The sequence below is a fragment of the Anopheles aquasalis genome, chromosome X (assembly GCF_943734665.1).
Source record: "Anopheles aquasalis chromosome X, idAnoAquaMG_Q_19, whole genome shotgun sequence".
Lineage (NCBI taxonomy): Eukaryota > Metazoa > Arthropoda > Insecta > Diptera > Culicidae > Anopheles > Anopheles aquasalis.
Genome location: NC_064876.1, coordinates 90,001 through 103,952, shown reverse-complemented (window position 1 = coordinate 103,952; position 13,952 = coordinate 90,001). Strand labels below are relative to the sequence as shown.

Genomic DNA, 13,952 nt, shown 5'->3' with positions numbered 1-13,952 from the left:
CGTACAACCAGGTAGGATGGGAAAGAAAAGCGCCCTAGAACCGTTGCAATCCAGCGGAAAATGCTTGGAAATGGATCAAAATTATTTTCGCGCAGGCTCAAAAACGGCAGAAAAACCGGCAAAACCGGGAGCAAACCGGAATTCTACTAGGGGAACATACTACCAGCGCAGGTGGATGCGTTTTTTCTTTGGCGGCAGCGCCATCTAGTGAGAACAGGTTAGGTGCCTCAGATAGGTTGGTGTCTCGGATAGATATTCAACCACCGCTAGATGGCGCTCATTCCAAGCGTGTAGCCGCATCCACCTGCGCTTGTAGTATGTTCCCCTAGTAGAATTCCGGTTTGCTCCCGGTTTTGCCGGTTTTTCTGCCGTTTTTGAGCCTGCGCGAAAATAATTTTGATCCATTTCCAAGCATTTTCCGCTGGATTGCAACGGTTCTAGGGCGCTTTTCTTTCCCATCCTACCTGGTTGTACGCCTTCCAAGTGTAGCCCACCCACTGATGACCCTGTAGCACGCAGCATTATGATTTCTTTCGAGCGCATTCTTTGATCCTGCGCGCGGAAAAGAGTTGAGCGGGTTTTCCGCTGGATTTCAACGGTTCTAGAGCGCTTTTCTTTCCCATCCTACCTGTTTGTACGCCTTCCAAGTGTAGGCCACCCACTGATGACCCTGTAGCACGCAGCATTATGATTTCTTTCGAGCGCAATCTTTGACCCTGCGCGCGGAAAAGAGTTGAGCGGGTTTTCCGCTGGATTTTAACGGTTCTAGAGCGCTTTTCTTTCCCATCCTACCTGTTTGTACGCTTTCCAAGTGTAGATCTCCCATCGATCATCCTGTGGCACTTAGATTTATGCTTTCTTTCGAGCGCATTCTTCGATCCTGCGCGCGGAAAAGAGTTGAGCGGGTTTTCCGCTGGATTTTAACGGTTCTAGAGCGCTTTTCTTTCCCATCCTACCTGGTTGTACGCCTTCCAAGTGTAGGCCACCCACTGATGACCCAGTAGCACGCAGCATTATGATTTCTTTCGAGCGCATTCTTTGATCCTGCGCGCGGAAAAGAGTTGAGCGGGTTTTCCGCTGGATTTCAACGGTTCTAGAGCGCTTTTCTTTCCCATCCTACCTGTTTGTACGCCTTCCAAGTGTAGGCCACCCACTGATGACCCTGTAGCACGCAGCATTATGATTTCTTTCGAGCGCATTCTTCGATCCTGCGCGCGGAAAAGAGTTGAGCGGGTTTTCCGCTGGATTTTAACGGTTCTAGAGCGCTTTTCTTTCCCATCCTACCTGTTTGTACGCCTTCCAAGTGTAGGCCACCCACTGATGACCCAGTAGCACGCAGCATTATGATTTCTTTCGAGCGCATTCTTTGATCCTGCGCGCGGAAAAGAGTTGAGCGGGTTTTCCGCTGGATTTCAACGGTTCTAGAGCGCTTTTCTTTCCCATCCTACCTGTTTGTACGCCTTCCAAGTGTAGGCCACCCACTGATGACCCTGTAGCACGCAGCATTATGATTTCTTTCGAGCGCATTCTTCGATCCTGCGCGCGGAAAAGAGTTGAGCGGGTTTTCCGCTGGATTTTAACGGTTCTAGAGCGCTTTTCTTTCCCATCCTACCTGTTTGTACGCCTTCCAAGTGTAGCCCACCCACTGATGACCCTGTAGCACGCAGCATTATGATTTCTTTCGAGCGCATTCTTCGATCCTGCGCGCGGAAAAGAGTTGAGCGGGTTTTCCGCTGGATTTTAACGGTTCTAGAGCGCGTTTCTTTCCCATCCTACCTGTTTGTACGCCTTCCAAGTGTAGGCCACCCACTGATGACCCTGTAGCACGCAGCATTATGATTTCTTTCGAGCGCAATCTTTGACCCTGCGCGCGGAAAAGAGTTGAGCGGGTTTTCCGCTGGATTTTAACGGTTCTAGAGCGCTTTTCTTTCCCATCCTACCTGTTTGTACGCTTTCCAAGTGTAGATCTCCCATCGATCATCCTGTGGCACTTAGATTTATGCTTTCTTTCGAGCGCATTCTTCGATCCTGCGCGCGGAAAAGAGTTGAGCGGGTTTTCCGCTGGATTTTAACGGTTCTAGAGCGCTTTTCTTTCCCATCCTACCTGGTTGTACGCCTTCCAAGTGTAGGCCACCCACTGATGACCCAGTAGCACGCAGCATTATGATTTCTTTCGAGCGCATTCTTTGATCCTGCGCGCGGAAAAGAGTTGAGCGGGTTTTCCGCTGGATTTCAACGGTTCTAGAGCGCTTTTCTTTCCCATCCTACCTGTTTGTACGCCTTCCAAGTGTAGGCCACCCACTGATGACCCTGTAGCACGCAGCATTATGATTTCTTTCGAGCGCATTCTTCGATCCTGCGCGCGGAAAAGAGTTGAGCGGGTTTTCCGCTGGATTTTAACGGTTCTAGAGCGCTTTTCTTTCCCATCCTACCTGTTTGTACGCCTTCCAAGTGTAGGCCACCCACTGATGACCCAGTAGCACGCAGCATTATGATTTCTTTCGAGCGCATTCTTTGATCCTGCGCGCGGAAAAGAGTTGAGCGGGTTTTCCGCTGGATTTCAACGGTTCTAGAGCGCTTTTCTTTCCCATCCTACCTGTTTGTACGCCTTCCAAGTGTAGGCCACCCACTGATGACCCTGTAGCACGCAGCATTATGATTTCTTTCGAGCGCATTCTTCGATCCTGCGCGCGGAAAAGAGTTGAGCGGGTTTTCCGCTGGATTTTAACGGTTCTAGAGCGCTTTTCTTTCCCATCCTACCTGTTTGTACGCCTTCCAAGTGTAGCCCACCCACTGATGACCCTGTAGCACGCAGCATTATGATTTCTTTCGAGCGCATTCTTCGATCCTGCGCGCGGAAAAGAGTTGAGCGGGTTTTCCGCTGGATTTTAACGGTTCTAGAGCGCTTTTCTTTCCCATCCTACCTGTTTGTACGCCTTCCAAGTGTAGGCCACCCACTGATGACCCTGTAGCACGCAGCATTATGATTTCTTTCGAGCGCAATCTTTGACCCTGCGCGCGGAAAAGAGTTGAGCGGGTTTTCCGCTGGATTTTAACGGTTCTAGAGCGCTTTTCTTTCCCATCCTACCTGTTTGTACGCCTTCCAAGTGTAGGCCACCCACTGATGACCCTGTAGCACGCAGCATTATGATTTCTTTCGAGCGCATTCTTTGACCCTGCGCGCGGAAAAGAGTTGAGCGGGTTTTCCGCTGGATTTTAACGGTTCTAGAGCGCTTTTCTTTCCCATCCTACCTGTTTGTACGCCTTCCAAGTGTAGGCCACCCACTGATGACCCTGTAGCACGCAGCATTATGATTTCTTTCGAGCGCATTCTTCGATCCTGCGCGCGGAAAAGAGTTGAGCGGGTTTTCCGCTGGATTTTAACGGTTCTAGAGCGCTTTGCTTTCCCATCCTACCTGTTTGTACGCCTTCCAAGTGTAGCCCACCCACTGATGACCCTGTAGCACGCAGCATTATGATTTCTTTCGAGCGCAATCTTTGACCCTGCGCGCGGAAAAGAGTTGAGCGGCTTTTCCGCTGGATTTTAACGGTTCTAGAGCGCGTTTCTTTCCCATCCTACCTGGTTGTACGCCTTCCAAGTGTAGGCCACCCACCGATGATTCTGTAGCAAGCAGATTTATGATTTCTTTCGAGCGCATTCTTTGATCCTGCGAGCGGAAAAGAGTTGAGCGGCTTTTCCGCAGGATTGCAACGGTTGTAGGGCGCTTTTCTTTCCCATCCTACCTGGTTGTACGCCTTCCAAGTGTAGGCCACCCACTGATGACGCTGTAGCACGCAGCATTATGATTTCTTTCGAGCGCATTCTTCGATCCAGCGCGCGGAAAAGAGTTGAGCGGGTTTTCCGCTGGATTTTAACGGTTCTAGAGCGCTTTTCTTTCCCATCCTACCTGGTTGTACGCCTTCCAAGTGTAGGCCACCCACTGATGACGCTGTAGCACGCAGCATTATGATTTCTTTCGAGCGCATTCTTCGATCCTGCGCGCGGAAAAGAGTTGAGCGGGTTTTCCGCTGGATTTTAACGGTTCTAGAGCGCTTTTCTTTCCCATCCTACCTGGTTGTACGCCTTCCAAGTGTAGGCCACCCACTGATGACGCTGTAGCACGCAGCATTATGATTTCTTTCGAGCGCATTCTTCGATCCTGCGCGCGGAAAAGAGTTGAGCGGGTTTTCCGCTGGATTTTAACGGTTCTAGAGCGCTTTTCTTTCCCATCCTACCTGGTTGTACGCTTTCCAAGTGTAGATCTCCCACCGATGATCCTGTAGCACGCAGATTTATGATTTCTTTCGAGCGCAAATTACGATCATGCGCGCGGAAAATTTCTGAGCGGCTTTTCCGCAGGACTTCAACGGTTCTAGAGCGCTTTTCTTTCCCATCCTACCTGGTTGTACGCCTTCCAAGTGTAGACCCAGTGACGATCCTGTAGCACGCAGATTTACGATTTCTTTCGAGCGCAAATTATGATCCTGCGCGCGAAAAAGGATCGAGCAGATTTTCCACATAGTATATAAGAAATGCTATACAAGGTAGACGTAACCGCAGCGTGGCTTATGAACGCTCACAGTTCCTGGGCTTTATCTCCAAACTTTCTAGAACGTAACTAAATCACTAATTTTCGATTCTACATGATAACCTACATAAAATGCAAAAAAAAACATATTGAAGTTCTTAATCAATTTTTGAGAATTTTCTTCCAAAGCCAAAACATTTTTCTCGTTTTATAGACTAACTAGGTAAGCGGCCCGGTTACAGAGCTACGCACGAAAGCAGGATTATTTTGAATTTCATTATTTTTCTCTTTCCCTAGCATACAAAAATGCTCTTCCATGTCATTCTAATGTTACCCATCTCTACTTTATCAAAGAGGTTAGATAGCTACACATTTTTGCTATCTTCACGGCATGATCATTGCTGCTGGCGAATGCAGCGATTGATAAGCCAACTCCCAGCCATGTGCTCTGATAGCTAAACCGCCCGGTTACAGAGCCTCGTTTGAAAAAATGATTGTTTGATTGTTGTTCAGCGGCCAAAGTGGTGCAGCGATTGACCTAGCACGCTGGCGCGTCCCATTACCCACATCCCGTTTGGCTTTGCCGCATCCGTGTCTATGTATATCGCCTCAATTTTTTTCAGTGCACCTCGATACCGCAAAGGTGAACCATTTCCTAATCGCTTTCCTAATCGGTAGCCACTCCACAATGCTGCCGTTGATGGCTGTCTGGCCCATCTTTTTGATTTCCGAAGAGCATAACTTTACCCTTGATCCTAACACATGCTGTAATGGTTTGATTCATCATTTGATTAGCCGTTGTCTTCGGTACGATCTGGCGATAATCAAACAGCCCTACGGCATATCCATCGAGCAGCCGAAACATGCCGATAATATTTTGAAGTGGCATGCATTGCCCATGGCAAAAGCACGTGAGACAACATCAGAGCCAGAACAATCTTCAATTGGCTTCGGGTTCTAAAGCAAGGAATGCAAAGATGACTCTTTAGCAACAGGAGCTTCTATCAGGTCCAAGTGTAATATATGGCCCATCGAGGCGGGCAGGACCGTTCTGATAGCATAGAAGCAATCGCAGATGGACAGTGAACCATTCCACCTACCGCGACTGTATTTTGTCGCATGCAGCGAGTGCAGTGCGCGTTTGCCTGTGGCATTATGCCTTGACGGCCAGCGACAGGATCGGTGCCGCGTTAATATAGTGGCTGATCTGATCAATTAGCAATCGAGCATAAGCCATAAGATTACTTAAACAGTGCGGTTCCATTTGAGGAAAAGACAGTAAACCATTCCTATCGCGATTCCATTCTGGCGCATACACCGAGTCTCTTGATTGTTTGCTTGTTCCATTAGGCCTTGCAGGCCAGTGGCAACATATCGATTCCTATCGGCAATATATCGATAAAATAATCATTGGATGCATTTTTTTGCTTTTCCATTTCACGCGCACGTTTTTGAAAAACCAAGCTGCTTGAGGCATTCGCTCTCCACCAAGGCGCGCTCTGCTCTCCCGTGCGCCTTATGCTCGCGCACTCTCTGACCGCCGTGGTCGCATACGGCAAGTGCAGTGCCCGTTTGCTTGTCCCATTATGCCTTGCCAGTCAGTGCCCTAACCGATTTTCACGAAAATCAAATCGGACATATCAGTAAAATGGGGTTTTCCATTCATTTTCGCGGTGCAAAATAATCATTGGATGCATTTTTTGCTTTACCATTTCACGCGCACGTTTCTGAAAAATCAAGTTGCCTGCGCGATTTGCTCTCCGGTTTCTCAACCAAAGCACGCTCTGCTCTCGCGCGTTTTTTTTCCTCCCACACTCTGTACACTCGCGTACTCTCGCTTGGAGCGGTGGGGAAATATCGCGCGCGGAATTTTGTCTCGCTCGCGCTCGTTGAATACCCATTTTTTGCATCTCGCTCTGCGACAGGCTCCCCTTCTATCTTATAATAATAATTCTGCTTTCGTGAGTAGCTCTGTAACCGGACCGTGTAGCTAGTAAACATAAATGCAGTTTAGCTTTATTAGGAGTAACATCTATGTTAACTGTAGGTTTCACTAATGTATATCATTTGAATGCTGCCAAACATACGGCTCGCTGGTTATTGTATACGTAAGAAACCATTCATGCTGCCACCCTGCTGCCAAAAAAATGCGAAAAAGCTGCCACCCTAGACGTTTGATAGATATCCAGCCTCCTACTCCTTACTGTTACTCTGCTCGAAGCTTTTTCGGGTGAAAACCTAATTACCTAATACTTTGGAGTGAGTTGAGCTCATCTTCGAGATGCCACGATGGGGTGTCGCTGAGAATGTGAACGAAACGAAGTCATATGCTTTACAACAGCAACTACAAAAAAAACCAACAATGTGTCATTGCTGCGTCATTGATTCTTCAGTGCACGTGCGCGCGCGCATGTGTGTCTGCCTTGCCTAGTGGCGCAGAGAAATGGTTAATGCATTTTGCTCCATGACAGTAAGAGTACTAACAGCAGCTTGCGTCACAAACTTACAACGTCCGGTATGTCGTCTCAGTGGTCAGAAGTTCTCCGGAGGGCATACTTACCGGAACGCTGATTGTTGTTTTCACTTCTTCTCCATCTCAGTTATCCTCTATTGCACCCGTCTCACACTTGTCTTACCCTCCTCTCAATCCCTACTATTAAGAAGCGTCAACACGGGCATCAATTTAACTCTCGTCGGCAATTGCCAGGTCTCTGCTACTGCTGCTGCTCCGGATGAAGGAGGTAGGACAACTCTCTTGCACAATCGAGCAGGCACCAGTTGCTCCACTTGAACTCCATGTTTCAATCATGCTTCTTGAACCGTCGTCGCAGGAGCAACGCCGTTCGCTCTTACTCTGTCCTAGTACGGTACATGATGAAGTTTGGTTTTGCCAAGATTTAATTTGGTAATTTGGCAGGGCAGGGTCTGCCTGGACCACCGGCCAAGTTGTGGTGAATACGCGATTGCCCGAGCAGGACAGTGTTGAAGAGTGCTTAACGAATGATCCCCTTCAATTCCGTACGATGTGCTTTCCCACCACTGCCAGCTGCAGGGTATCTTCAGCTAGGGGTAAATTGAATAATGTACCGTAATCAGGCGTATTCGACTCTCCACAAGAAGGTGGAGGGGGCTCCGGATCGCCGGAGTAATACGTGACCAAATCGAGTGACTGATAAAGCCGCGCGGAGTTCTGCTTCACTCGATTGGATAATAGTTTTTCACTTTTGCGCTTTTAACTAGCTAATGGGTAGTCTAGCGGATACGGAGGTGGCGGAAACCTGGTGCCGAGGTATCGTGATATGGTCGCTACACCATAGTCCGATCCGAAAACCCTTCCTGGGTCCCGAGTCACCAGGTCTGCCGCTCGGCAGCGAGATTTGCGAAAGGGCGTCGCTCAGTTACTCCGTAAGTCCGTAGTAAGGTGGACGTAGTATACGGGCAAAGACCGCGCTCTTGTAACAGTAAACCGGGGGTGCGTAAGGTGTGTGTCTATTCCGTGTCAGATGATTTCATTCAACGGGGCTGTCCGATTCCAGCCTCCGCTTCTCCCATCATCCCTCCCTTAAAACACAGACCAACTAAACAACCAACCACAAACCGACTGTCGATCGTCCTGCGGAAGCCTGTGTAGTGTAGTGGAGTGAGCGTTTAGATCGAGCAGACAACAGCCCGGTACAACTGCCGCTAATACTTACGAGGTAAGACACTCTGAGAAAAGAAAATATGTGTTTGAAAGACAGACAGAGAGAGAGAGAGAGAGAGAGAGAGAGAGAGAAAGAGCGAAAGAGCTATCTAGAGCTGTGTATTGAGCGTAGTGCTCGGTGTGGCAGTCGTTTCCTTCTCCATGTCCGTGTCCTTAAAGGACGCAGTTTTGCCTGTGGCTGCGCTGATGCAGCGATGAAGTCGCACGAGCCAGAGCCGGCGCGCGACCGGATCCATCACGACAAAGTAGAGAAACAGCACGAACCCCTGCACCGGTGCGGTCAGACAAAAGAGGTAGGCGAACAGCTTCTCCTCGGTGCCGGTGGTCAGCATGCCGAAGATCCAGGGCAGACCGAGTAAGAAGAAAAGAAAGACGGAGAGGCGCAGCTGGGCGAGCGTGAGGTCGTGGTCAGTTACCTTACCGGCTCGGTTTGGGTTCCGTTCCCGGATTGTGCAGATATGGTACAGCACCACGACGAAGCTAACCAGGTTGAGCAGAACGATGGCGGCGATCGGTAGTAGCAGACCGTACCAGAGGGCGGCCCCGTGCGGGTAGCAGATGTCCGACAGGTTGTCACGTTTCAGGTAAAGCGCGTAGTCGGTCGTAAGAAAGGTGATGACCGGGACTAGCGGCAGGCCCCAGCACAGGGCAGTCGCTTTGAGGATGAAATGTGCCGGTCGGAGCCGACCGACCACCTTAACGTAGCGTTGGAACTGCAGGTATGCGGTCACCAGCATCCACATAAAGGTAACGAGGATGATGTAGTGGAGGGTGCTGCCGAGCAGGGCACACTCGATTCGGCTGATGCGCCGCAGATCGATGTCTGGTCCTTCGACGAACAGAATGATCATCTCGATGGCGATCGCACCGGACAGCTGCAGTAGTATCTTGCTGCTCGCCTTCGCCCGCCACGACGGGAAGAGCGCGGCAGTCGCGACGATACCGACCACACCGAGCAGTGACATCGAGCAACCGATCGCGGTGATTACGTCCAGCGCGTACGTCGCCTGGTCAGCGATCAGCTTCTGCGATACACCGACCGATTCAACAAGTTGCGTGTCCATCGTGAGCCGCGAGAAGGACGTCAGGTGGTAACAACCGCACAACTTGCGCACCCCAGACTCTCCGATGAGCCGGCACTCATCGAATGCCCACTGGCCAAATTGGTCCTCCTGGTTCGGCGTTTCAAACGACCAGTAGCCGCAGCGACCGGTAGCGGGATCTGTACCGTTCCCTTGCGGCGCCGAGTGTTCCCGTGTATAGATCGGTATCTCGTCCGGCATGCGCGAACCATAGCCCGGCAGGCTGACGCTGATTATCTTGGCGTTCGGACGTGCAATCGTCCCATTGCGGGTCTCTCGGAATGCCCGATCGTTGTAGAAGATCGCGATGACGATGCGTACCGGTGGAGGGGGTGCCTCAGCCAGCGTTACTGATGGATCCGTAGCCGTACTGCTGCTGGCTACTCCCTCTTCTACTACTTCCTCCTCTTCTTCCTCCTCCGCCTTCTCCGGATTCTGGCCATCTACTGGGTCCTCCTGTTCGCTAGTGTGCAGCAGCATAGCGCTATAGAGTGTAGCCAGCCCCTCGAGGACGGATTGTGGTATGAACACACCAATCTCAAGTCCTTCCTCTTTCAGCAACGCCTGCTGCGACTGATTAGCGTGTAGAAACCTGTGAAAGAAGAGAGAAGCGGGATGCAAGATGAAGTGGAATACCGGGCGGCATAGAGAGAGAGAGAGAGAGAGAGAGAGAGAGAGAGAAAGAGAGAGAGAGAGAGAGAGAGAAAGAAAGAAAGCCTACCTCATTGTGTACTGCGTAAAATCGTCCTCAGCATCGAGTGAGTCGTTCTGGTGGCCACCGGCCCGTCTGATCAGTGCCACCCCGGATACGTTCGCTACGGCAGGATCCGCTATCAACACTATCAACCGGGCGCTTCGAAACACTACCGTACCGTCGACCATCGTCCGGTTAGTGTCGGACGCACCATCACTACCAACTCGATCGCATTCGTAGCGCTTCGTAGGAACGCTCGTACCGTCGAGCCGCACCGCCGACAGCTGATTCACGATCGTTTCGGTCGCGTAAAGAAGTATGTTGGTGGTGTTGAGAGCACGCTGCGACGCGGTCACCACCGATTCGTTAACGTACATGATGCGGCTCATGATGGCGGTTATGTTGCAGTAAAGCTGGGGATCGCTGAGGAGCGGCGCCTGACTATTCACCGGTACCAGCACATCGCGCGCATTTTCCAGCGTCTTCGCGATGTAGAATAGATCGGCCGGTATGAGAGCAGCTGGCCTGGAAAGGACCTGCCCGACTGTACCGAAAGCATTCCGTAGCGCAGGTGTATCGTTGAGTGGTGTCGCACTGTACCGGTACAGGGCACCGGTAGTAGATTGCTGTATCCGTGAGCATCGGTCCGGCGGGTGTAGCCGGTCATGCTCCCAGGCGCATCCGTGCAAGTAGTCGCCCAAACATCGCCGTGTCGGCGGTAGACCATTGCGCTCGACCACGCATAGGTTCTGGGGTGCGATCGTTTCGCCGAGGCGGGCCGCCCACCACACGTTTCCGTCCTGCGCTGACACGGGCACTGACAAGCGATCCGGCAGGCAGTACTCAGTGCTGTTAACCCCGAGCAAACGGAACGGAACGTCGTTGCTGGCGCTGCTAACCATCTCGAATGCATCGCGCAAACACTGGCGCATCCGGTAGATGGCCAGATACTGCTTTGGTAGTGCTGTGGACGGAACAGAAACGTTGTAGAAGACCTTTAGGAACTAATGAACACGTGTTGTGTATTTAGACCCTGAAAACAATTTCTAATTTATAAATAAATTCAAAACAAGGCTGCTCAGCATTTTGCAACCGGAGCAAAGCATCTTTCTTTGCCAGGCAGACAATCAGGGCCGTCTTTAGCCTCTGGGGAGCCCTGGGTACACTGTATTAACGGGGCCCCTTAAGATTTTTGTCAATTGTAGCGCGTTCTTTTCGTGTATTTCAAGATTTTCACACACTAAAACCCCTTTCCACCGCCTCTTTACCATCTACGATAGTAACTTGCACCGTTGGCCAGCTTCTTCGTTTCAAAATATCTTTGGTTTCTCATAAGCAAATAATATAGTTATAGATCAAAGCATTTGGAACATTTTGTAACTGATAAGAACTAATTATCCGATATTGATATTGATAAATGTTTTACCGAAGCCCCCTCGGTAATTTCTGCCTTAAAAAAGGCTCATTTTTTGAAGACTTTTCGTGACGTATCCTACCCCTTTACTTTTTCAAGTGTATGGCATATTAAACTAAAACTTTTGAAGAATATTTCGTGCTTTTTGGGGGAGGATTTATTAAAAACTTCATTCACGGCATCACATTTATGAAGGTGCGCGTGCGAAAAGATACTTTTTCACGATGCCCGTCGTAGCTGCGTGATGCGTCATCAGAAAAATACACATCGATGTTCGTTTGAAATATTATAAGTTTATCCAGGTAGTCGCGTTGAGTTTTGTTTCAATTTCCTAATTTTCAATTTTTGCCAGATTTTTGAAGTTGATGAAAAGTGATCACAACGATCAAACCGGGTTCGTCGCTTAAGGGTCAAGTCTTTTGATTCGCACCAAAAACAATTCCCATCGTATCTACGTGATGGGTCATCAGAAAAATACAAATCGATACTCGTTTGAAAGATCATAAGTTTATCTATGTAGCCCCGTCGAGTTTTTGTTAAATGTTGTATTTTTCGATTTTTGGCAGATTTTTAAAGTTGAAAAAGTGATGCATTTTGTCATTTTGCCTAAAAATACGATTTTTAAAGTTTTTTAAAAAAAGTATCAACAATTTTCATAAAATCTCGACGAGACTCTCTAGCAAAAGTGTACAGATTATGTGTTAAAAATTTCAAATCGAGTGAGTTGGGCAAAATCAGGGAAACTTCCTTGTTTCTGTCGATTTTGAATTATATTCAAGCCAAATCCAAACTCACAGGGATTGGGGGGCCCCCACCAGCGCGGGGCCCTGGGCATGTGCCCATTGTGCTCAATCGGAAAGATGGCCCTGCAGACAATACATTTGGAATAGGTCGTGTATTTGTGTTCCATCCCGGAGTGCGGAAAACGGAAAATGTTCGCGGCATAATAAAGCATCTCCTAAACCTCTTCTCTTTCTTTCATACACTAAAGAATGGGGCGATGTACACTGTTACTGCTGCTCTACTGCATGGCCCTCGTCGGCTTACTGCCGTGTGGATACACATGGCGTGAATATCGAATACGGCGCAGCATCGATCTGTCGGCCACGAACCCGCTTATCTCGGACGTACGCCTACCGACGGACCTGGTGCCGGTGAGCTACTCGCTGTACCTGCACCCTGACCTCCAGCGGGCCACCTTCACCGGCACAGTCAACATCACGATGCTGTGCACGAAGCGCACCAACCAGATCACCCTGCACGCACACCACGACTTGCGTGTGGACGAGGTGAACCTGTCAGTGGTGGCGGTACCCGCCGAACCCGCCGGGGCATCGGCGTCATCGTCAACACTGCGCATCCGGCGCGTTGACCGTGTACCGAAGAAGCCGCTGCTGGTGATTTACTTCCACGACGATCTGGTCGTGGGGACGAGCTACGAAGCGCGGCTCCACTTTGATGGTAACATCTGGGAGAACACAGAGGGCATCTTCGAGGGCAAGTACAAGCAGCGGGCCAGTGACGGTGCTGACGCCTCGGACGACGACACCAGCTCCGAGGAATCGGTGAACGGTGGTGGTGGCATGGGACAGTATGAGCACAAGTACGTTGGAACCTACTTCCGACCACACAATGCGCGCCGCGTCTTCCCCTGCTTCGACGAGCCAGCGTACAAGGTACCGTTCCAGGTGGCGATCGTGCGTCCCAAGACGCACCACACCCTCTTCAACACCGAGCTGCTGCGAACGGTGGAGCAGACAGGCTCACCGAGCGCACTAGTGATCGACGTATTTGAGCAGACGCATCCGATGTCGACGTTCGCGTTCGGTTTCCTGGTGTCCGACCTGACGCAGGTGTCGGATGAACTGGATGGGCGCGTTGACACATCGAACGTCACGATGGCCGGCCTGAAGCAGTTGCGTGTCTGGGCTCGCCCGGATTTCCACGCTAACGTGGCGCTGGTACGGGACCGTGTCCGGCTGATACTAGGCAAACTGGAAGCGTACTGGGGTGTGGCGCTGCCGCTCAATAAGCTCGATATTGTCGCCCTGCCCGGTTTCTCCTATGTCAAACCGGCCGACAACTGGGGCCTGATCGTGTTCAAGTAAGTTAATCGCGCGCTTTTGCTTGTTGGCTTTCTACTTTAAATCACATCCTCCATTCCAACCTCGACCCATCCGCCACAAAAACAGGGAAAGTGAGCTGCAGCAGGGGTACTACAGTTTAGCCCAGGAGCTTATTTATCAGTGGCTCGGCTCATGGATTACACCGGTAAGATGTGTCAACGATGTCAACGACATCGTCCGACGGCCTGTACAGAAGAATGCTGCCTAACGTAAGGCCTCCTTCGTCTAATTTTTATCTCCCTACAGCACTGGTGGAGCGATGCACATGTGAACAAAGCGATCGCCGGCTTCCTGTCAGCCGACACCGCTATCCAGATCGACGGTGCACCGGAGTTCGAGGGCAAGTGGCCAATGACGGTCCTCTACTCGATCTACTACGAGTTTAGCAAGCGCTACCCGCATTC

General features: G+C 50.4%; 2 protein-coding genes across 3 annotated transcripts in view; one reads left to right on the top strand and one right to left on the bottom strand.

Moving 5' to 3' along the window:
* Positions 1 to 4,584: 4,584 nt before the first annotated feature.
* Positions 4,585 to 13,952, top strand: part of LOC126578451 (aminopeptidase N) — an 11,438-nt gene continuing 2,070 nt past the window's right edge. Inside the window, exons 1-5 of one of the 2 annotated variants that reach the window (XM_050241161.1) lie at positions 4,585 to 8,001; positions 8,066 to 8,227; positions 12,414 to 13,526; positions 13,615 to 13,693; positions 13,795 to 13,952. The exon at positions 13,795 to 13,952 is cut by the window's right edge and continues 606 nt beyond it. In XM_050241161.1, coding sequence (XP_050097118.1) covers positions 12,415 to 13,526; positions 13,615 to 13,693; positions 13,795 to 13,952 — 1,349 coding nt within the window. In that variant the 5' untranslated portion in view covers positions 4,585 to 8,001; positions 8,066 to 8,227; position 12,414. Of the gene's footprint in view, positions 8,228 to 12,413; positions 13,527 to 13,614; positions 13,694 to 13,794 lie in introns of both variants that reach the window. The other variant, XM_050241071.1, reaches the window with a different exon arrangement.
* Positions 8,238 to 13,952, bottom strand: part of LOC126578393 (uncharacterized) — a 9,715-nt gene continuing 4,000 nt past the window's right edge. Inside the window, exons 2-3 of the mRNA XM_050240938.1 lie at positions 10,036 to 10,972; positions 8,238 to 9,906 (exon numbers count right to left, since the gene is read on the bottom strand). Of these exons, the coding sequence (XP_050096895.1) occupies positions 8,322 to 9,906; positions 10,036 to 10,972 (2,522 nt within the window). The 3' untranslated portion in view covers positions 8,238 to 8,321. The remainder of the gene's footprint in view (positions 9,907 to 10,035; positions 10,973 to 13,952) is intronic.